This window comes from Brachyistius frenatus, unplaced genomic scaffold (assembly GCF_029030835.1).
Source record: "Brachyistius frenatus isolate BFR_SWC_R1_liver_20210118 unplaced genomic scaffold, ASM2903083v1 Contig_45, whole genome shotgun sequence".
NCBI lineage: Eukaryota > Metazoa > Chordata > Actinopteri > Embiotocidae > Brachyistius > Brachyistius frenatus.
The window spans coordinates 1,628,287-1,653,500 of record NW_027210644.1 but is presented as its reverse complement, the minus strand read 5'-3'; the positions used below and the strand labels follow the sequence as shown (position 1 = coordinate 1,653,500).

General features: G+C 40.0%; 1 protein-coding gene across 2 annotated transcripts in view; it reads left to right on the top strand.

Moving 5' to 3' along the window:
- Positions 1 to 25,214, top strand: part of LOC138623621 (bis(5'-adenosyl)-triphosphatase-like) — a 276,741-nt gene that overhangs the window by 88,067 nt on the left and 163,460 nt on the right. For both annotated transcript variants that reach the window (XM_069703242.1, XM_069703241.1), the window contains exon 4: positions 11,785 to 11,909. In XM_069703242.1, coding sequence (XP_069559343.1) covers positions 11,804 to 11,909 — 106 coding nt within the window. In that variant the 5' untranslated portion in view covers positions 11,785 to 11,803. The remainder of the gene's footprint in view (positions 1 to 11,784; positions 11,910 to 25,214) is intronic.

The following is a 25,214-nucleotide window of genomic DNA, read 5'->3' as shown; positions in this document are numbered from 1 at the left end:
AGAAAGCATTGTGATGGTTTCCATCTGCTTCCCAGGCCAGTCTGTCCTTGTAATTTGAAATAGTTTCACCAATCACTGTGCATGTTTCGCCATAATACCATTTACTTATTTTATTAGTCCCCAGTTATCTACCTATCCCTTTCTCTGCATGTAATACTCATTCGGACCTAAAGACTTGATAAGTGCGCCTGCCAGATATACTGTTCACCTACCTCCCATCAGAAAATTGAATCTAAATAAGATTTCCTTTTCACCATGAGAGTCCCATTTGTGTTGAGTATGATACACATGGCTGAATAGCACAGCGAGGGTGTTGTCATAGATGTAGTTCTTTAATTAAAAAGCAGTGTTATGCTACCCTCTCTCCCTATCTCTGTGAGTTTGTATTTTTACATGGACTGCCCTGCTCGCGTATCACGTATCTCCTTTTCCGAGAAAAGGAGGACTTACTGAGAGGAAGGACTGTACTCCCTAAATATATATTTTTTAAGAGGGAGTGCAGATGGGGTTAAATCTTATTTCAATGTCCAAGCTCTCATTAACTAACCAGACACTCGGCACCTGACATGGTCAACAGGTGAAATGATTTGGGGTTTGTTTACTCTTTGTTAATTGATTTTGCTTTGACCTGAGTTAATAAGTCTGATCTTATTTTATAAGTAGGTCATGGCCGCAGGTTAATGAGCTCTTATTGGATTGCAATGGATTTTTTAATGTCTTATCAAGTAGAACAAAAGGAGTGTCTGGTCCCTGATTGGCTGCTACCTTGAAACCTGCTGTGACTAATCTCCATTAGTCTGGATGGTTGGAGTCATTTTATTTTTACTGCATGCCTTCACTCTCTCCAGATAACAAATCCTTACTGCTTTGGACAGATGACCTTTCCTCCACCACCACGCACATGTTTAGACTGACTAGAAGCAAGGCTATGAACATCGAAATCCTCAACTTATGGAGATATTTACTCTATCAAACAGGTGTAACAGTCTGAAATTGAAGTATCATCTGTGCGAGCTTTAGAAAGGTTTATTTATTGCATGTACATGTATGAGAGGAATGTGCAACTAACAAGTTTAGCGAGAATGAAAAAGCTGAAGAAAAAAAATATAAGGCAACAAATAATTTCTGCTTTCCATCTAGTAATGTTGATTTAATAATTCAACCTGACATAGCCTATACAAGAGTGGATCGTTCACAACAATACAGGTATGATGTTTTATATGATTAAAAAAAAAAAAATGTATATCACGGTAACATACTGTTACGCAGCTTAACCCATGGACATACGTTTGCATCTTATTCCGCAGCCAGCATATAATAACTGCTGTATTCTACAGGTCTTCAGCTCAAAGAATTTATTTTGACAGTTGCAGTATTTCTCCTCTCTCCTCTCTGTGTGCTTCACAAAGGGTGGCTCCACCCCTGCTTCACTGAGCTCCAAACACACCGCGGTCCGCACACAAGGAGCTCCACCGACATGGCGCAAAGGAGAGGCTCAGGTGAACGAGTCGACCCGTTATGTTACTGTAAATAAAATAAAAGTGCAACAGAAGCCCAAAACTAATTTTGTAATGGACAAAACTCAACCCCCCCCAAAACATCGGGCTGAAATCTGACAACAGTGGCGAGGAAGCAATTAGAAGCTCTGCAGTTGCAGAGCAGCGTCTCTCCTCATGTGAGAGTCTTGAAATCTCTTGCTTGCGCACTTCCTAAACAAAGCCACACAACCATACTGTAGCTCCACCACATACTGTAAGCCTACATTTTTGTGTTTTTTTTTTTAGTTGGGGGAGATACAGTACATACACGGATCTTGCCAAAATCATTAATTTATTGTGGTGAATGTTGAGGTTAGTCACTTTTACTTTTCTTTGCAACTTCAAGAGCACAAATCAATACAATTAGTAACAGACACAGCAATCAAACACAGGAGTGGGAGTTGTGATTTTGGGCTCATTAAGATGTAATTCCAATGGAAATTTCAGTGAACTGCAAAATTATTGTAGAAGAGTTGGGTCATTTTCTTCTTCTTTTTTTTTACTTTGGTATTCCCCAACTTTCCATTTGGCTCCGTTATCAATTCAAAGCTTTAATTATTGTAGGACTTTGGTCTGAAAACAAAAACGTGAAATATTAAATTACCCACCAGTGTCATCTGCGCTTTGGGTTTAGTGCTAACTATCACTAATTTATACATGCATGCAGCTCTTTGTAGTGAATACTTGAGTGATCTATTGTAATGCAAAATATATGTTAATCGGCTTATATTGTCAGATTATTTCCAATATGGTTATTATTTGTGTTAGGAGAAGTCAGCCAGATGTGTTGATTGGGTAGACTTTTAAAACATACGCACACTTAGGATCAATACAGGCCAACTACAGATCAGTCCATTCGGCTGTGTGATGGGGTGACTGCATTGGATGGATAGTTCCAGCCTGGGGTGTACAGGCTGTCCTTTAAAAAAAAAAAAAAATGCAGCTGCAATGGATATTGTTTGCTGCATGCAAGCACCTTGAGAGAGCTGAAGAAAGCCAACAAAACAAATCCTTCCTTTTCATGTTAGATTTAAAAAAAAAAAAAATTGTTTTGTCGTGCTAGAATTTGTTGTTGACACAGTCTTTTTAGCATTGCATTTGTTGTCATTCCTCCTGTTGTGATCCAAAATTTGGATTTAACAACTCATCCCTGAAACAAACAGAATGGAAACTAAACCAGAATGTGTGATATTTCACACATTCTGCCATTCTGGCAGTGGAGAAAGGGTACATGGCATCAATGAACTATTGTCACAAAAATAACTTCCAAACATCATTGAAACATGTTGATTTGTTCTGGGAACAGGTTAAAAGAAAGCAGATACGTAACACCCAGTAACAGACCACATGGCTGCCCTGATGGAAGTTTGTGTGAAAGCATTTATATGACCACCCAGATGGTGAAGAAACTACATAAACTTGATTTCGTCGAAGTTTCTCGTTTAAATACTGCAAATCCATTTATACACGTTTTTTTTTTTTTTTTACACCATGACACTGAGTTATTAGAGTCAGTGGCTGTGAGCACTGGGCTCCAATCTGACCAAAACCCCAGTGTGATAATCAATAGCCATTTACTTTTCTAAGGTGTTAAAAAGTGTGGGCTGGTGATTGAAATGAACTCCAGGCTTAGTAGGGGTCGAGTAAAAAAAAAAACTAAAAGGACGCTGTTATGCAGCTCCTGATGGTTATCAGGAATTACAAAGAATGATTTAATAACTTCAGAATATCCTACTGTGAAAAGGAGTGCAATTGTATAGCATCTGTCTGAGAGCAAAGTTGATTATGGCAACGTTTCTAGGGTTTTGATGGCATTGATGTTTGATTAGACCATCTATTCCACCTTGCGTGGTGGTGAAACTGCTGATCCCAGCACAGTGCAGAGGCAGAAGAGTCTGCCCCCAGTGGAGCATCATTGACGGCGAGGAAAACATTTTATATTATTACATATATCAGTTAAAATGTCAGATGCTCAAAGACAAGTATGTGCATTGGATTTCCCAGGAAAGAAAGCTGAGCTGGAGCTGGGGAGAAACATTCGGCCGGCATCATTCAATACTCGGGTGTTTGAGAGGATAATGGATGATTATGTGTGTGTTACTTAGTAGTGAAGGTGATGGTCTTTCATATCCAGTTTTTAGATCGTATGTTATTGGGATTAGGATGCATCGCTCTCTCACAAACACACAAACACATTTCCGAATAAGTAGCAGGTAATTTGTCCGTACTGATAGATCCCATTGAAGTGGACTTGTGGCATGAAATATGCCACAAATAAATTGTCGAAAAATAAAGTACTAACCCTTTAGCGATGGAACAATTCAATGGTAGAAGTTTGTTAGGTTTCAGCACAAAAACAACTTTAAAGTAATCATTTTAAAGATTTGTATTGAAATGCATGTCTGTTAAGTCATGACATATGAGGTAACGCAATACGGACTGAGCCTTTCATTCAGCATTTACATTTGCGGCATAACAAACTTGATTTTCACTTGATTTTTCAAGTGAAAGATGAAAGTTTCACTTTCATCTTTCACTTGAAAAATCAAGCAGTGCAGTGTTAGAGATGCATTTCCCACCTCTCAGCAGTGTTTTTTTTTTTCTGTTAGCAAGGTTAGGTAGAGTTAATGCAAGAGGCTCGCTTTTCAGCTCAGGTGTATGTAACGTAACGTACTAAACGCCAACTGACGGATGTCAAACGGAATTTTTTTTGTGAATTTATTAGAAATAAAAAAACCTCAATCAAATTATTTAAACACTTTTTAGAAGCCTGTTAGGCAGAAATCACAGCTTCATCTTGGTTAACGCTCCCAAGGTTTTGCACATCTAAATGTGTGGCAGTTTATTATATTTTTCCTGGCAGATCCCCCAGGCTCCTTCAGACTGGATGGTAAGCATCTATTACCTGGTCTCCTCACATTGTTCTGGAAAAATTGGATTGATAGTTGTATGAATGGATGTTGATATTCTCATTGTTTTAGTTTTATCCTGTTTGTGGCTTCAGTTGCCCAGTTTGTCATGCGTTTTTTTTTTTTTCATCATTTTGAAACTAAAAAAATATGTTTTGCTTGCTTTTCTATGAAAAATAAACTTGCAGCACACCTCTGGTTAAACGGTTGGCTTGTTTTATCTGTCATCAAACCTACAACACTTAAAGTAGCTCCGATTCTCTCTCCCATTCTCTGCAGTTGTTTACTAACTGTATTTAATTTGTTTAATTAATTACTAAGCCTCACATTTGCTGTGGCCATACAACGCAGAACATGACACGCTCTAATTCTTTATTTCAAAGTCAAAATGTATATAGTTACCTTATAATCTGGTGGACTAGTCCCAACAAACAGTAAGCTGTTCATTAACTAAAACTTTTAGATCCCCAGGAAACAAATACAGTAACATGACCTGTGTGTTCTCAGTCGGACTCACTGTCTGTGCTGTGAGTGTTCTCTGTAAGAGAAGGGAATCAGTTGTGCTTTTGTAGCTGAAGAGGCTGTTGGCATTCACATATTGTAGGTGATAAAATCTGTGTAAAGTAAACACTAATTGGGTCATCTCTTCACGCAGTGAACTAATTGCAGCATTTTAGTTCTTAATTGTGGAATTGTCAGAACTCATTTGGAATGCTAATGCGGGAAAGACAGCTGGTGAGAGAGAGTGGATAAGTCTTCTGGGACCAAATCCAAATTCACCCATGGCTTTCTCTCTCCATCTCTCTGTCACTCTCTCTCTCTCTCTCTCGCTCTCTCTCTGTGTGAGCAGTTCAGGTAAAAGAATAGAGAGCGAAAGATGGGAGGAAGCAGGGGGCATGGACGTAGCTGTGATTATCTCCAGGCTCCAGCCTTTGTCCTCCCCGTCTTTCTCCCTCACTCTGCCTCGGACAGACTGCAGCCCACCAAGAGGGAGCTCTATAATCACTTAGTCTTTATTTAACTCATTTACAGTAACTAACTCACACGTTAAAAAAAGAGAGGGATCTTCTTACGGTTATTAGGTGTAATGACTTCGGTCACGGTGGCGTATGGTGTTTGTTTAACGATGAGGAACTTGTTTGGCTCTGTGGATTTAGAATTTCCATTTCGAACATTTTGTGCATTCTCAAGATTCAGAAGTTGTACTTGCAAAAAAAAAAAAGGTAAGAGTGAATCGCAATGGAATACCTCTAAATAATCGTACATAAAAATATTTTGAACAGTTTGTGTTCAGGTTGCTATGGATGCATTATTCTTTCGTGTCTCAAGAATTACAAATATAATACACGTGAAGGTTGAAAATGTGCTTCATAGGTTTTCTGACATGAATGGCAAAATAGGTGGTTATTGCAAATTCATAACAAATAAATGATACCAAAAAAAAGCTACAAACTGTGAAGAACTGATTCTTCAGACACATTGTCAACCCAACAGCACAACATATGCATGTATAATCACCACAGTTTCAAAGTGGACAGTAACTATCAGTGTCACCAATTCAGGATCTGACCAAAAGTGAGTTATAGCATTGAATAATGCCCAAAAATATGTTTTTGCCAAAAACTTTGATGCAGCAGTGACGTAGATGTTTGACCTTTTTAATCATTTCACCATGTTATCCAATTGGACATGTGTTTGTAATGTTGTCTTACATCAATTCATGCATTTATTCTGACTTTATGGCCACAAACATGTTTTGTGAGGTCACAGTGACCTTTTGCCACTGTAGTCTAATCAGTACATCTTTGAGTCCAAGTGGACATTTGTGCCAAAGGGAAAGAAATTCCCTACATGTGTTCCTGAGATATTGCATCCTTGACCTTGACATTTTAACTTTATGGATGGCAAACGTGCGAACATAAGGACAGTCGGACAACTGTTCAATATTGAATTGAATTGACATTTTTTTTGTTTTATTTTTGTGTTTTGTTTTATGCTACCGCCAAAGCCGGAGGCATTATAGGAGGCAGTTTTTTGGTTGTCTGTCGTCCCGTACTCATGAATGCATTATCTCAAGAATGCCTTAAGGCACTGTCACTTGGTCCCATTGAAAAACTGATTAGATTTTGGGGGTCAAAGATCAACATCATTGTGGCCTCATGTGGACTAACATCATGCTTCAGGATATCGCAGTGTTTTTAGGAAAACCTCGAGGGAATTTTTCTCAACTTTGGCAAAAACGCTCACTTGGACTCAAAGATAAACAGAATTGATGTTGAAGGTCAAATGTTGAAGGTCACTGTGACCAAACATCTGTCCACTTCTTGAGAATGTGATAACTCAAGAGAAGCCCTAAGGTGTAAAGGGTAGCTAATCTACCTCAGCACACAGCTTCCATTCGCAGCAACTACAACAACAACAGAAACAACAAAATTCACAGAAATTAAACAGGGCTTGCTATTTTTGTCCATACAGTAAAACTGAAAATGTCAGTCAGATTGAGGTTATCACTGAATTTTAATCAAATATGCAGGGCCTTAATAGTATTAAGGCTGCAATATATCTCAGGTGGGACTTGAAGAAAGGTCATTTTAAGGCGATTTATTTGGTAGCTGTTATGAAACCTCATAATACGTAAGTGCAAACCTTTTGTGGGTCACTCGAATAAATCAGGTCCAAATTTGCCTGCAACAGGACCACTTTTCACATATGTGCAGCACTCCGACAATTTTTTTTAAGTTGTAATTAAACAAAAGTGTTATTTTAATAGAACAATTAAGCCTGCCCTTACTTAATCAAAGCTTTCTGATCACTTCTTCACAGCATGTATTTTAACTTGGCAGGACTTTATGATTAACCCTGCTGAGTACCTTACATGTTCAACACTGTACTGATACACTACAATAAAGGTTTATACATGTTTCAGCCTTCAGCTGAATGTCTGTTTCAAGAAAAATAATTTAACATCAAAAATATGGTACACAGTTTAAAAAGTGGCAGATTGATCTTTAAATGATAACAAAATGCCCAAACTTGAATTATTTTGAAGCTAAAACTATTTTGTAATTTGTCTTGATTTCAAGGGATTTCCTTTACTATTGCTATACAGTGGGATATACGTATTAGGACTCAAATCTTCATCTAAAACAACAGAGACAGAAAAACAAGAGTGTTTTGTAGTGAGTTCAGCTTGTCTGTACATGCTGCGGTGGCAATAATGTTTTTTTCTCAGCAGGATGTCAACCATGTAACAGCTGATGGAGGAATTTGTCATATGTGACACCATCTTACTATCGTGGACACGGTCCACTAAGATAGATTTGTCTCTCCACCACAGCAGAGAGTCACCAGAGAAAGAATTCCACAAAATGTATTTTTTTCCACCTCTGCTGTGATTACTACCTGAACAAAAAGAAACCATCAGCTTCATTTTTCCACTTGACTCAGTATCAGGCCTGTTGGTTATTGGATTTCTCTGATCATTGCTTTAGTTAGCGAGACTGATCATTTTCACTACCCAGGTCATATTTTGGAAAATTGTGTAACCAAAATTTGTGTGAGGCTGTCAAGCTTTGAAGGTTTTTTTTTGTTTTAAACTGAGGCAGGGGGCTCAGCTAAGGTTTGAGGTTTCTAACAATGTGACGCTGTGGCCTTCAGCAGCTTTTGTACTGAGCCTTTTACTTTTTCAATAAGCTTCCATTTGTCACACATTCATGTTTCCCTTTTTGACTGCATGAGTTACTTGCTTGAGTCCATTAAAGATCTCCACATATCAGGTTTTAAACCAGACTGAGGAGTGGGCTCTTATCTTTACCACTAGATGGTCAGTGGCTATTTTAGATGCTTTCAATGCTCAAAAATGTGGGGCAAGTATTGTAATGCATAACAAAGTGATAGCTGACACTCCCTGTTCCAGTCTTTACGAGTATGAAAAACAAAAAGAAATGTGAATCAGCTTGTGTTGATGCCTTCAACTTTTCAAACGTATCAAACAAACAATCTGAGTCTGCTTGTGGCCAGGAGTCACACTGAATATGAGGTGTACAGAATACTGAAACCAAAGAGGAATTTGTCTCATGTTCTCATATGACAAATTTTTGAGTGCCAGAAAAAGCACACAAGCAGACAAACATCCTTTTAATTCTGAAACTTTTTTCTTCTGTTGACATAGTTTTCAGGAACCTTACACAGAAGGGCCACCAAAGAGGCTATTTCACATATTTGTCAGAGCTGCAGTGAGACCAAAATCCACCGTACTTACATGGTGAGCCAAAGCAGGGGGGCAGGACATATCATGAGTAGGGTCTTTTCAGGCAGGAGTGAGCATGGCTGACAGGCTACCAGCAGCAGTCACACAGTCAATCATCTAGTGTTCTGTCAAACATTTTACGTATTGATTGGACTGAGTAGAATCACTATTATTTGTCACCTGTTTGTTTTGATATTTAACTTTTTAATACAACATAGAGCAATCAGAAAACTCAGGGGAATAGGTCATCTTTCAGACCTTCAGTTGAACATATTAAAATCAGCTTAATATGAAATGCATACGTTGGTAAATTGGGCCTACATTTGCTTAGTTAAACTTTAATTCATCAGTGTCACAGTCTATGTTTACTACGACAGTATTTACTTTTTCCAGAAAAAAAAAAAATCAATCGTTCTGTTCTGGGATCATTTTCACAGACATTCATCCCTGGTGAATCCTTGGTGACGTAATGACTTTTCCTCGAGTCCCTCTCATCCAGCGAAATATCCTGGGGTGCCACCAAAATGTGTACAGACATTCATGGTGGATAATTTATAACTTCAGGGATCCTCTAACTTTTCCAAAATTTTAATTTTGTCCAGTAATTTGATAAAAGCTTCCACTGTAATATTTTGCAAATCCATGTTAGTATGTTGACATTAGCATTTAGCTCAAAGCAATCTTGTGCCTCAGTATAGCTACTGGCATTGCTGTAGACCCTCAGCCTTATTTACAGGTTTGTGATCAGTGTGATAGTGTTGGCAGACACTCATTCACGAATCTGTCTCTATTGGCCACATCTGTTGGAGACTCGAGTCCCTGTAAATGTTTATTATACCAATATTTATTTCAGTTTATGCCTGTGAAATGTGAGCGATATAGGCATTACAACGAAAGTCTTGTACAGAAGAGTGATACAACTCTGGTTCTTGATTACCATGGGTAACAAAAATATACATGCAAATGTTTCGTTCTCGCTTCCATTTTTCATGAGTTGAATTAAAAGATCTAAGACTTGCACAAAAGATCTATTTCATTCAAATGTTGTTCACAAATATGTTACCATGCGTGTTAGTGAGCACATTACCATTGCCGAGATAATCCATCCATCTGACAGGTGTGGCACATCAAGATACTAATTAAACAAGCATGATTATTGCGCAGGTGTGCCTTGGACCGGTCACAATAAAAGGCCATTCTAAAATATTCAGTATTCTCATGCAACACATGCCACAGATGTCCCAAGTTTTGAGGGAGTGTGCAATTGGCATGATGACTGCGGGAATGTCCAACATTTTACTACCATAAACCGTCTCCAACATAATTTCAGAGAATTTGGTATTATATCCAACCAACCCAACGACCACAAAACACGTAACCACAGCAGCCCAGGATCACCACACCTGCAAGATGGTCTGAGACCAACCACCTAGACAGCGGTGGAGTTATAGTATGGGCAGCATAAGGTACAAACAACAAACACGGGTCCTTTTTTTTTTTAATGGCAATTCAAATGTATGTGGAGACCCATCATCATGCCATTCGTCCTCTGCCATCACCTCATATTGCAGCATGATAATGAACAGCCATTTGTGGCAAGGATTTGTGCAGAATGCCTGGGAGCTGAAAACATCCCAGTTCTTGCTTACTCACCAGAATGTTGCTAATTGAGCATGTTGGTATGCTTTAGATCGCCGTATATGACAGTTGTTCCAATTTCTGCCAATATCTAACAAATTCGCTGTCAGGAGTTCAGTTTTGTCCTCCATTTTGCCCCCGATCACCTCTCCTCCTGTGTCCCCTGTCTTTGTCTGTGGCCACGCCACTCACCTCCCGTGGCCACGCCCCCTCACCAGTCCCAGCAGATGCAGCCACTCATCCCTGATCACCACCTGCAGGTGTGCTGCATCTCCCTGATCACCTCCCCAGACTATATGTAACCTGCCCCTGCACAACTCTGGTTGTCGGTTCATTGTGTTTTTGTTAGCCACCCGTCCGTCTTCCGTCTGCTCCCCGTCAGCTCCCTGTCAGTCCTGTTCCTGTTCCCGTTCCTCCGGCCTCTGTGTCTCCTGCGGATATCCCGGTCAAAATCACTAGTCGGTGGAGTTGCCCTCCCGGCTAGGAGGATTGTTGACGCCGTCCCTTCCGCTGGTCTGCCGGCTGCCCTGTTACCCGTGTCCCCCTGGAGCTGTCGGTTGAGTTGCCCTCCCGACTGGACGTAAAGTGGACACGCTCGGTGCCACCCTTTTGGTTTGTAGTTTTTGTTTGTTTATTTTTTGGACAATAAAGACAGTATTTTTGGAACTTATACCTCGAGTCTGTGTGCTTGCATTTGGGTCCTGGAAAAATACTCCACCTCATAACATTCGCTCAGCCATTAAAGAGGAGTAGAACAGCATTCCACGGCACATTTTAGAGTGGCCTTTTATGTGACCAGTCAAAATCACACCTGTGGAATAACCCTGCTGTTTAATTAACACTGATAATCCCTCCACCTGTCAAGTGGACAGGCAAAATTACAGTGCTCACTTACATGGATTTGAACACATTTGTGCATGAAATTTGGTAGAAATAAACCTTTCATGTGTACCGAAGAATTTTGAGAACAAAATTGTTCCATTGATGTTTTTTTTAGGTGTAGTTAAAGATGTTAAAAACATCTCCAGTGAAAACAGAGGGTAAGACAACTGAGCTGTGATTGGGGTGTGGGTGAGTTAGTCACGATAGGTGCACGGGGAGAATGAGTGTGCATCTCGGTGTAGGTACATTCTCAAAGCTTTTTATACGATTTATGAAGATACTCCTTTTTTCCTCGTAATTGTATAAGTAAATTGCAGTGTTTTCCATATATAGTTTTCAATTTAATCTTTGGTTTTTAACCTTGTAATATGCTATATGTGTCGTTGTTTTTTTGTGAGGTTTCCATGGTGGGCTACAGAATCACCTTCAGCCAAATCACATCCTAATCAAATGAAACATGTCAGCAAGGTTCTTCAGTAAGGGCCTCCAGCTGTACGTGTGCGCGATGAAGAGAATCCTTGTTCAGTCTGATGTTATTGACCACCTGCTGCCTCTGTGTCTCTCCCAGGCCTGAGAGTCAGTGAGACATGTCAACCCTGCGCTTTGGACAGCATCTCATCAAGGCTTCAGCTGTGTTTCTGCAGACGGAGCTGTCCTTCGCTCTGGTCAACAGGAAGCCTGTGGTGCCAGGACGTATCTTTTCATTACTTACAGGTGAGAGGTGGGCCTGCTGAGCTTATACCATTGTCTGTGGGCTGCAGTGCATGTACGTATTTTAACACATGTCAGACCCTCTGAGTCTCGGGATGTGCTGTCGCTTTGTTGCTTTTATGCATTAGTTTGGTCAGACATTTTTGGACAGGTGAGGGGACATAATGCTCGGATTTCTTTCTTTTTTTTGATCTTCAAGAGTATCTGCTTTTACAATTCAAAGTAAAAAAAAAAATAAAAAAAAAGGAACATGACATGCTCCATGATCCCAAAAGCAAACTTATATGTTTAATATAGGTACCATGTCTTGTATCAAAATCATTTTGAAAAAGACTTTTTCAACCTCTGACTCAGGATCTCTGCATGGTATCAGCTGATAGACATGCACAACATTTAAGAGTAATATGGTAATACTTGTTTGACCAATTTAAATAAAAAAAGAAACAAATACATTAAGGTATGGGAATGCTTGATCATTATCTGGGATGTACCATGTAAAATGAGGGACAAACATTCCTTTCCAAACCATAAAAAAAAAACACGTTACTGATGTTTTAATCTGTGTTGAACATGTCTAATACAAACTAAATATGCTATTAATCGCTGAAGTTTACGTTTTAAGTTGATCCTATTTTGCAAGTTTCACGATACCCTCACTCATTCAGTAGTTAAAGCCTTTTAACCATGTGATATGGTGACAAGGCGAGAACCCAATTGCAGGACACTGGTGACCAGAGGTAGGAGCAACACGTTGTACTTTACCTGTGGGAGGCTGGTCAAATTAAAGAGACCAGGCAGGCAAGCTAAATATGATGCTCGGCAAAGGCAGAGTCCAAAGTCCAAGCGACAAACCACATGGGGCAGCCAGAGGCAGAGCCCAGATTCCAAGCTTTGTCAAAAGCTGATAAGAAAAGTGACTTGGATATAGATAACTTGGAAAACTAAGAATTAAGCGGGACAGATACACCAATCTGGCTCTGAGAAGTGGGAGGCTAGGGGTGCGCTGGAATAGTCAACTTTGCTTAGGAAGGATCCTGAGTGAAATGGCCTAGGAGTATACTGTGTAAGTGCAAGCCATATCTAGAGCTGTTTGAATTCTCAAAATGCTCAGGACAGGGGCTTCGATGCTTCCTGTCGCATCTACTTTAGCAGAGGATACACCAGGCCATTCTTTATGAAAGGGAAGGAGTTAACTCCATCCCACAATTCCTTGCAGCAGCAACATTTAATGCGACACATCACTAGGCCGTTCACGAATGATGATGTGTACCGTAGCAGATTTGTAAGACGAAAACGCGATGCCTATCTTGAATGAACTGGACAATTGTTTTTTATTCAATCTTATTATTAAAATGTGTGTCGATAAATGTGATTGGACAGGAGGAGGAGCATAAGCAGCCACCTCATAGCCCCGATCAACTATAAATGTGAGAGAGGATATTTTTTTCAGAATAAGAACCTTTAGTTGCCAGTGTCACACACAGACCTCTTCAAATTCACTGAACGGGTTTCACATATGTCGAGGTTAGCCTCATTCAGTTTGTTTGAATTTCACAAAGATACAAACTGAAATGTCCATACAAGTACAAGTTTACTGCAATTAGGAGTCTTTAAAATATCTAATTAATGAGACCTGAAGGTTAGTTTGTTGCTTCCAGCTTTTTGTAGGAGTCTTTCCTCTGAGATTATTAAATACCTGCAGCATCAACAAGCAGCAGAATCCATATTAGCGTCTCCAATGAGAGAGAGCAGCGCACATTAATGCACAACAGCAGTAACTTCATTAAAAAATAGCTATGCCCGACATGGAGACCAGATCGATCTGGATCTAACAACAAATTACAATGTTTGGCCTCATTTTCTTAATCTTCTTCCCTTCAGACAGGTGAGCTTTCACACAGTCAGGGTTTTTAAGCTGCAGTTAAATCATCCTTGTAAACTCTCCGGTTGAGGTTTAGTATTGATCTCTGTCACAGCTGTTGGAATATTTTTGTATTTCCTTGGAAGTAATGATCTGATCTGTTTACTTAAATCAAACATATTTTAAAGTAAAACGTAAAGTGTTTTATTACAGACAGTTCTCAGTCTCACATCAGGTATTTGCTGTATAAGATTTTGAAAAGAGATGTACTCCAATAACTAACGTAACCTCCCTAATCAATCATGTATCCTCACTCAGCAAAATGTGGAAATAAGTAAATAAGTAGCCTGCATGAATCAACTAAGAACGCACAGAGATTTTGGCTCAATGAAGGACAACGAGAACAAAAATTCTAGGACCGGCACTGAAATAAATAGTCAAAGACAAGTAGTTGGGAGAGGAATTGTTTTGACATTTGACTGCACCCTCGGAGTATAGATACTCAGGCAAGTGAATGCAGGTGGGCTGATTGGGGAAATTGGACCAGTGGAGGAGGGTGTGGCATACAGAATGACTTGTGGGCAGAACTGTGCCAAATGATTTATATCAAAGCAGAGATGTATGCTTTTACTACAAGCTGAAAGGGTTGAAATGTATTTTTAGCTTCTAAAATTAAAAGCATATATCCAAGTGTGAAAAGTTACATGCTTTTAAAACAACATTGATACATATGATTTAAAGTTTTTGTGAATGTCAGAAGTGGCACCAGGTTTTTTTGCACAGCACAAAGCTAGTCAGCAGATCAGCCAGTTTTAAAGATCTTAATTAACGCATCTTGTGAGAAAATTATTGTTATGATTTTAAACTGAAGACCGGATCCTGGGCCAGCTATGGTTGAGAAACCCTGTTTCAAATGAACATGTCAGTGGCTGAATGCCTGAGCAGCTGTTCAGGAAGCAGCGTGATATACAGGAGGATGGTCATTGTACATGAAGCCCTCCCATGGTTGTCAAGGTGATCTTGGCTTCATGTTGTTGTTTTTCAACCTGCCAGCATTTTACTTATAATAACTTCCTTCCTGTACATTATCTTTCAGCTATTATATTATACCTTAATAGCAAATGTATTGGGGGAGTTTCTGCAGCGGTTTTACCTGATGTCTCTATTGCATGTAAACAATTTTTTTTTAAATACAGGTTCAGAATAACCATCTTTATCACAGAACAGGTAAGTACTAATGTGGTGGATCGCCGAATGGTGATGTTAAAATGATCCTGTTTCTTTACGAGCCCTTATGTAGCATCCCATAATATAAGAAAAGAACCAAACTGTTGGCTGTGCGTGTGAGCCAAGGTCTGGGAGCAGCAAGCGTTAAATGCGTGGCACTACAGTATGTGCGGGCTGTTTGTAAAAGTGGAGACTGAATAGCGGAGGATGTTATCTCTGTTCGGTTTGTCACAACAGAACATGACAACTGTTGCTGCCGTTTCCTCCCACACACCTTTCTCGGTGGCAGGACTGTGTGCGCTTGCATTATTTTTTAAACGCATGTATCGTTTGACTGCCGTCGATCTCTATAGATGGAAATGTCAGGAACCTCTGAACACACCCAACATCAGAGCTAGGTTTGGTTAGGTGTTGTTAGCGTGGTACAACCATGCACATGCTGCCTGGATGGTGTGCAGAAACGGCACGTGGTCTGGGAAAAGTGGGAAGAAGTTTTGTTTCTGAGTTTGAGTCAATTGTCCTTATTCTGCAAAAGATGTATACATGGGCTTTGACCACAACATGTTTACAGTGAACAATGTTTGGCATGTCCTGCTGAGATTGTCGACACCGAGCCGGTAAATATAGGGAGCAAAAACTGAGCAAAAGCAGCAGATGGTACTGCACTAAAGCTGTGGTGTACTATTTTGTTTTTGTTTCCTTTGTCTTTTAAAGTAAGTGACATTATTGAGCACAAATTCCAATGTTCCTCCTGGTGGCATTTGCTCGCCACCACTTCCATCAAGGGAGTCCTGTGGGAATGGATGGGGGCTTCAAGAGGCGCTGGCAGTTGTGGACATTACGCGCGTCAGGAGAACCGCGTAGGTGTCGTAGGGAGAGCAGAGCAGGGCGAGGGTGAGGCATGCCTCAGTTGACGTCAGAACATTTAAATGACACCCGCTGTCCATTCTCCATTACCAATGTAGAAAACATGCAGTGTTGTATTAGGCAGTGTCCCTGACTGTGATCTGCAGCACAATCAGTCTCCGTCTTTGACAGTCAATATCTGTCTCATTGTTTCTCTCTGACTTGACTTGAACATTCACTGCTCAGTGGAGCACTTCCTAAAGCCTCTTGTTGTTGCCTGGCAACAGCTGCTGTCTTTGCTGAAGTGAACCTGTTCTTCATATAAAGGCCATATAAGCAGCTGTTTACCATACGCACGCTCGGAGAGGAGAGGCAATTGTTGGAGGTTATGGAGGCCTGTCACTGTGCAGGATTGTTTTGAGTCTGTTTGGATGATCATTGTGTTTTCATACTCCATCACAAAAAAGATGTTTGGTTTACCTTTAAATCGGTACGGGCATCTTGAAGCGGGAAGAGGAAGAAGTCATGAATACCTGTCCAATCTACACGTACCTCTCCTTTTTTGTAAGAAGAAAAATGCAGAACAAACAAACAACCTTTTGTGTATTTATCATTGTTTTCAACCAGTCAGAGCAAAATAAGAAAGGAAAAAAATAAATACAAATTTGCATGGCTGATTTGTTTGAATAATGGTGCTTATTTTCCTTGGGGAATGATAATCAAGTTTCTGGTAAACTTCACAAGTCCTGTTATCGCCTCACACAACTCCTCAAAGCTAAAATTGACTAAAGACCAGGCAGACTTATGTCTGCTCTCCTATCCATAGAATTTTTTGCCTCTACTTTAAAATAATTTTATAGGTCTCCAACCTTATCTTAATCAGGTTTCAGCTATTGGTGGGGGCGACGTAATGTCATCGGGTTTCCCATAAAATTGAGTCAGATTCACCGCTCGCTCCGAACTAGCAGGAGGGCAAAAATCTGAACTTCAGGCCTCCTAATGGCAGTTCACAAACCAATGAGTGACGTCAATGTTGGTTGCCGCTTGATGCAGGCCCAGCATGGGTATTTAGTCCCACCCTCAGGTTGGGAAATTCTATCACCATCCTAAGAATAAAAAAAAAAAAAAAAGCATCCTCTACACCTCCAATCCGAGGTTATATGTCACTGTTATAATTGAATCAAATTTCTCTTTGATTTTCAGTCTTTATTCTAGAGCTACAGAAAATAACGTACTGTGCCTTCCATCATCGTGTCTGTGTCTGTCTCACAGATCTAAGCTCGTCTGTGCTGTTAATTGGGAGGTGTGGCTACGCTCTCAGTTTACCGTCACTTGAAGAAATAGAAAAAAGAGACACAAATAGATTAGATATCACAGTGCATATTGATACATACAGTATACTGTAGGTGCTATATTATGCATGTGACAGGAGCTTCAGTTAAAAAGAAAGAAGAGTCTCATAAAAGACGTTACTCAGTCTAAGTTGTCAAAACTATATACCTGCAAAGTATCAGCTTGTGTTTATTTCGTCCTTACACCATTGAGCAAACAGGTACTCAAGCAGTCATCAAATTAATCATCTAAATAACTACTTAAATTAGAATACAAAAGTATCTACTTTAAAAACTATGAGTTGAGGGTAATTTACAGAGTAAACAAAAAATAATCTTCCCCTCCACCTGTCCTGTCAATGAGCATCAACGCCCACTGCTGCTGATTGGCTGCAATAGTGTTGTCTGGCTCGATTCAAGCCACTTTCTTTGTTACCGGGAATTCATAAAAATAATTATTTCTGAACATTATGTGTCAAAAGGTATATTGGATCAGAATTGCTGATTCCACCTTTAAATATGCTAGTAATTTAAGGAATCCTTTTTCAAATTACATTGCGTGCATGTTGTCTTCTATACTATATTATGATTTGGCAAATGAATCTCGATCATGTGTAATATTCAGTCAGTAGCGTGACTGTCCCAAAAGTCTCAGTTCCCATAACAAAGCCACAACTCAGGGGTGACCCCGTACAATAAGAAGATTCAAACAAAATATCAGATGACTCATAGGGCCAATTAGAGGTTAACGATGTGACATTTCATCATTGATTACAGATTAACTACAGGTGTTTCTAGTTTTTACTTATTTATTCAAATCTCACACTGAAGCTTCATCTTAAAGAAACAGAAGGTAAAATAGAGACCTATGTCAGAGACCGAACTAAGGGGCTGCATTAAGGGCCAGTATAAAATACAATGCCAGCAGAACCCCAGAGTAAAACTATAAACCTGGAAATGTGCATGGCATGGCCCCTTTAAAATAATGGATAATATTGAAGAGTGCAATGTAACAGTACGATTTTTTTTTGTTGAGTAAGAGTGAAAATCATGCTACAAAAGTATCCTGTGTATCTGTGACATAGCATGTGACTAATTCCTTTTTTTTATTTTTTTATTGAATGCTGACTAAACACGTGAACACAGCAATGCTTACAATTTATTCAATTCCTTGGCCATTTAAATGTTAGCCAGGTTTCTAATCAGCCTTTTGAACGTGTAGCCTACATTTAAGAGACTTTATGGTTTAGAAAATGACACATCTCTACTAAATCCAAAGTCTGACTTAACCTGAAGCTGACACTAAGAATCTCTACGAATCTAAATGATTACGTTTTCACCACTGAACATTTAATTATTAAACTCAGACACTGCTTTCAGAAAGGCTGTACTGTCTTCTCCTGTCCTCAGCAGTTTACTAGAATTCCAGACACCCAACTGAAGGAAAACAAAAAAAAAGGGAGGAATGATACTTACTTTGTCACTAATCATTATAATAATTAAAATAAGCGAGCTGCATTTCCCAAATACAAAAAGGGGCAGCAGAACAACAAATTACTGATGTGCATCATGTATACACTGGTTTACAGTAGTGATGTGACTGCAGTGTATGTAAAAGTGTTCTCTGTTTACGGGATCTGATTTCTATGACTAACCTGATGTTTTGAGTTCATGTAAATGCCCTGAATGTTCATCATCAGCTTCACTGCTACATCTGCTCTGCTGTACGAAACAGTGGAAGACAAAATGTCTTGCTGAGTAACACACTGCTTTGACTGATTCAAGCACTGTTTGGTTAACCTCTAAGCTGTAAAATCACAGACTGAATATGGGCTGTAGAAACAAACTCACTTTCAGATAACATTTTAAACAGACACAGACAAACCACAATATGTGAGATTTTAGGAAAAAAAACGTCCCAATGTTTTGGGATGTAATTAGTATTGTTGTCCCACTTGAAATCAAAAATGTGAAGTTTCATTTTACATTTTACCTGTCCATGTAGCCTTGTGCCAGTAATGCAATCATAGAATATTGTTTGAATACTATAAATATCCTCACTATTACAGATTCTTGATTGTTTCATTTGCATAGAAATATAGATGGTGCATCATTTGTGTGCATATTTGAGACGAAAGATTAAACAAATAAATGAATAAATAAAATGTATATCATCAACAAGCAAGTTGAATTAAACCAGCGGCATTTATTTACAATATGCAAGTGGGTATGTAAATGTGCTGATGTACGAGGGCTACAATAATTTAAATTCCCTGTGCAATGATTATGGGAATTTTACCACACTGATATTTTATTAGCAGGAAATCAATCAAAATTATCAATTTTTTTTTTTTTTTTTTTTTTTACTGTCTTTTGAAATGGACATTGTTATAGAAATAACCGGTGTCCTTAAGTTTGCACAGAATATTCATGATATGAGTTTATGGTGACTCTTGTTGTGCGTCCATCAGTTTAATATTAACATTGGTTGTCAATTGTATACACCAAATATCCTAATCTGAGTAGCAGACTTTAATTTAATATACTGAGCACGAACACACATAGATGCATCAGATAAGCTTCCCTTACCACCCAGTGATTCCCAAGCTGTGGTAGGTGAAGCCCATCCTGGTAGTAATCAAAGAGCCTTCCTGAAAGCAGTGGTGTAGTCTACATTATTCACAGGTATGCGCCTTATACTCACTAAGAAAGCACCACGATTCCCCACTTAAAAATGACCACGGATATGTAACAGTTTTGTGACAGAACTTTCACTCTTGCGATTTTGTACTACTGACTGAGCTGCCAACTCTCACCCTTTCGGTGCGGGACACAGATTTTAGTCTCTTTCTGTGTTCCAATTGGCATACTTAAGTACTAACACTCACTATTTTGAGTGCATAAGCATGTTCACACTAACGAGTCTTGAAACATCCAGTGCGCTACATGTACCTGGATAATGCACTCAAAATGGTCCCCAAATTTTTTTTGTAAAATGCTGAAACAACTTTTAACTCTCAACTGCTGCCATCTTGGCTATGTAGCGGGAAGGCAGGAAGCACAGACGTAAAGAATTATCAAAGCAAGGCGTGTAAGGAAGCTGCAGTTGCAGAACGCTGCACAGAATGGTTTATTTTTCACTAAGTAGAACCATACTGCTGCTGGATTGAAGCCATCATTGTGTTTATTGAGTGTGTGAACCAGAGGGCAAGAAAACAATTTAATATCTAGATAAAATAATTAAAGCCGGCACATGCTGTATTTTGGCAGGTGATGCATTCACAGGCTACGGTTATTTCTGGTAAGTGCAAAACGAAAGTGTGTTTGAAACAAGAGTACCCTGTTGACTTTAATAAGTAGTAATACACAAGTACGACTTCTAACATGTAAGAGCACTATTTGTTAGTGTACTAAGGGAAGTATGTCATTTGGAACACAGTCTCCGTCTCATGATTACGGGCTTCCCAAACTAATCTCATGCCACACAGAAGGATGCTTCAAAGTCCCTCCTTTTTTATCCAGCTATAAATGTTAAACATGATCTGCACTCAGGACATCTAAACATCAGGCTTTTCCGTCATTTCACCACCAGTGTTGCTCCATAAACATTTTAGAGATGCCTTTACTGGAAAAAGTATGCCTATTATTTTGTTAAGGGTAAACCTTCCCCTCAAATACACTGCAGCAGGAAGGTTACAACTATTTTCTGGGACAGGGTGCAGTAAATTGGGGCACTCATTATAGACAACGTCTATGCACCACAGCATCTATTCTATTCTATTATTATTATTATTTTTTTTTTTAAGAACCTGCTCATCCAAATGAACCTACTATTAAAAAAATAACGTTTAATAATTTAAATCAATATTAATCTTCTATCAGTCTAGTCTGATTAATAAACATATTCTTCGTGTTTGAAACAGCAGCCTTATCGTGTTGTTATTTAGCCTTTTTGAGGCAGTGGGAAATATTATTTGGGAAATTTGCTTTAGTACATAATGGAATATGCTGTGACATGTTTGCAAATCTCTACTATACAAGACCCTCAGGGAAAATAACCAAACCTTCTGTGCAGCTTTGTTTTATCAGTCTGACAGTTAAATGTAGTCTAGGGTGAGTTCAATTAGGTACTCCCATATTGATTAAAACATTTTATTGGAGGGAATATAAAACACTTCAAAGACAGAACCTTTAATAAAGAATTGTAAAGAAAACATGCTTGTTTGTGGCTCGCAGGATGTTAACTCCTCAGGCCCACTTACCGAGCCTGTAAGTGCTAGGTAACAAACGGATGGCTGCTGGACGTCATCCTTTTTATGCTACATTACATTAAGTAACATTACATTTAGCTGACGCTTTTATCTAAAGAGACTTACAATAAGTGCATTACAACCATGAGGGTACAGACTCAGAACAACAAGAATCAAGAAAATACAATTTTCTTCAAGTAAGCCGAACTACAAAGTGCTATCAGTAAGTGCCATTTTAAGCGCTACTAAAGTGCTACTTATTCAAGGTAAAGTCTGAAGAGGTGTGCTATTAGTTTGCACCGGAAGATGTACAGACTTCCTGCTGTCCTGATGTCATTGGGGAGCTCATTCCACCATTTAGGAGCCAGGACAGCAAACACGTGATTTAGCTCGCAGTGAGGGAGCGACCAGCCGAAGCCGATGCAGAGCGGAGTGAACGGGCTCGGGTGTAAGGTTTGACCATGTCCTGGATGTAGACTGGACCCGATCTGTTCGCAGCACGGTACGCAAGTACCAATGTTTTGAAACGGATGCGGGCAGCTACCGGTTATCAGTGAAGGGAGCGGAGTAGTGGGAGTGAATTTCGGGAGGTTAAAGACCAGTCGAGCTGCGGCGTTCTGGACGAGCTGCAGAGGACAGGTGGCACTAACAGGTGGACCTGCAAAGAGGGAGTCACAGTAGTCCAGACACAATATAACCAGAGCCTGGACCAGAGCCTGGACCAGAGCCTGGACCAGAGCCTGGACCAGAGCCTGGACCAGAGCCTGGACCAGAGCCTGGACCAGAGCCTGGACCAGAGCCTGGACCAGAACCTGTGCCGCCTTCTGAGTGAGAAGGGGACGTATTCTCCTGATGTTGTGCAGCATGTATCTACAGGAATGTGTTGTTGCAGTGATGTTGGCAGTCAGGGAGAGTTGACTGTCGAGTGTCACGCCGATGTTCCTCGCAGTCAGGGTCGGGGATAACACGGAGTTGTCAAAGGCTATCATCGAAGCACATGAAATGGGAACCTATGAAAAGAGAATCTATTTTTACATTGATGTCCTGGAGAAATATCCCTGCTTTGTAAAGGTTACAGTCAGTCAGAGAAATTGATTACAAGCTGTATCAGAACAACATGCCTACTGGTCGAATCTCCTGTAAAAAAAAAAAAAAAAAAAAGTTCTGCTTTGAGCTCCTGACAGTCTGATACGGTCAACAACATACATATTTATTTGGATTAGGAATCTTATTTGCCAAATAATTCATTAGACCAATAGATGATTCCTTACGCATAATAATTGTATGACAAATATATATTTAGTAGTCTTGCAAGGTTGCCAGTGGAGGGTGGGAAAAGCTGGCAAAGACAAAAAAGCTGTAACCCATTCGCTAACAATCTAATTACGCAAAGTAGCAGTGACTCAGGCAGGGATTCGCAGTGCTCCGACACCCCCACCTCCCTTCCCCTTGAATAGCCCCTTAGGTGTCTTTGTAGTGCTGTGATGGCAAAATGTGGGGATGTGAGAAGTCATTTACCCCTCATCTATTCAGACATACATCTCTAACATGCCATTCTTAAACAGGTAAATCCAAATATTAATAAAAAAGAAAGAAAAAGACTTGTGTTTTATTACATACTGCTTTTACTATTAGCCGGGGTTTAACAAACTAGATTCTCCTGCGAGGCCCGGGACACAGCGCGCGCTACTTGTCACACGCTGGCGCGGCTGCGGCGGCCAGCGTGTGTCCACACCGGCTGCGTGTCAGCAGCGGTCTTTGATAATGGCGATTTCATTTTTTTTTTTTTTTTTTTAACATCCGGAAAGTAATTGGTTGGAGCCCAAAAAAAAGCAGGCACGTCATTTTGGTTCACCCTCGTTCAGAGCGCGACACACAGACACGCATTGGCGCTTGCACTGACAGAAAGGGCAGCGCGAGACAGGAAGAGGGCCGGGAATATGCTGCTCTTTATCCGGCAAAGGGTCGCCGCGACATAATCAGAGCCTACGCTGGCTTTCTGCTGTGATTATATAGTGTACATGTGATCACGGATCTTTTTTTTTTTTTTTTCCCGGTGTATTTTTGCTGGGAGCACAGTGTGGCACCTGTAAAAAAAAAAAAAAAAAAAAAAAAGGCATCAGGTCTATTCTCTCGATAACGCACCGCACATGTGAGGCACAAGGCGCAATGTGAGATGTGCCTCTCACACCGGCACCGTGGCTGCTCTAATTTCTTAACGTGGGCGCCGAAAATGAAAACACGCCACGCGGCAACACGCTTTGCATCCAAGTGTGTCTCGGGCCTGGGACACCAGCAGGAGTCCCTGTGCTTGCCTCTGCACTGTAGTTGCTCCTGTAACTTAGACAAAGACTTTAGATTTGACTACATATCATAAAGATGGCGTGAGTGTTAAAAACGTGATTTCATTAGCCCATCTTCCCATAACAAACAAACCTACTGATTGTTTTTGCAAACAGATTATTATGTAGTTATTTTTCAGTTTGATAACACCCTTCAGGGCACCGTCATGATGGGAGCAAAGGAGGAAGCCAGTTGATATATTTATACAGACACGAAGCCAGAATAAAATGGATGGATGGGTGGAAAGAACAGTGTACTCTAACACAGCAGACCACAGTTGGTTTTCTGTTTTTAACTAAAAGTTAACATTTATTTAAACCTCAACCTCAACTGCCTGTTTATTAATGTAACCATGACAACAAAGGATCATTTATTTGCCTTTTCAAACATTTTTGTAAGGTTAACATTTGGTTTTACTTTGTAAGACGTGGTTTTGATGTGTTAAAATGTACTGCCATAAGGAATATAGTTTTGTTTACTGTTGTTGTCATCACTCCAGAGCTCAGCAATTAGGCTGGTGGGTGAAGTCAGTGTTAATCAGCATTTTTTTTTTCATTCTTTAATATGTCTACTTCTGTTTCAGTGTACCAAGGTTTTGAAGGGAAACAAAAAAAAAAAAAAAAAAGAAATTCTAGTTTCAACCCCGTGCTTATCTGTTTCCTTAACCGAGAGCATACAAACTGAAACGTGTGCAGCATTAGCATATTTGTGCAAGTGTGAAGGCACTGGGAGCATAATCTAAAGCATGTTTGTTCGGAAACAGAGTGAAGTGAATGGAAGTGTATCCTCCGATATTCTTCCAGTCTCCATCCCCTACGTCCGTCCGTCCGATCCCCTGTCCTCCTTCTCAGAAGGGAACAGAGGACTGATTATAGCACAGAATGAATGCGCCTATACCCTCAACTAAACCCCCACAATTTCACATCCTATGCACAGCCCAATGTGCATGGATCACTGGTGTTCGCATGCCAGCTACCCTTACAAACAAAATCAGGTCATCGGCTTCTTTGAGCTGCAGGAAATGCTGAGCCTTGACCTTTTTTTTCTTTCCTTTTTTTTTTTTTTTTTTTTTTTTTGCTTCTTCTAATCTGGTGTGTTTACACCCATATATCTCCAGAGGGCTTTGTTTGTTGGCCAGTTGGGAGTCAGGGAGACATTTCGGCCGAGCCCCCGCAAAGCTGTCACAGCACACTTCCGTAGTCTGGACAGCAGGCGCAACAAAGGCCAGCATAGGATCAGGCCACAAGGCACAGGGCGGTGGTCAATCATGCATGCGCAGCAAAACAGACACTTAAAAAAAAATGAGAAATGTGGTTCGGCATGCAAGTCCATTTAGGGGTCACCTACATTTCCTGCTTTGCCAGTTTTTAAGCCCTGGGTTAGATTTTCAGGCTACATACAATCTACCCTACCCATCTTGACTGGCTGA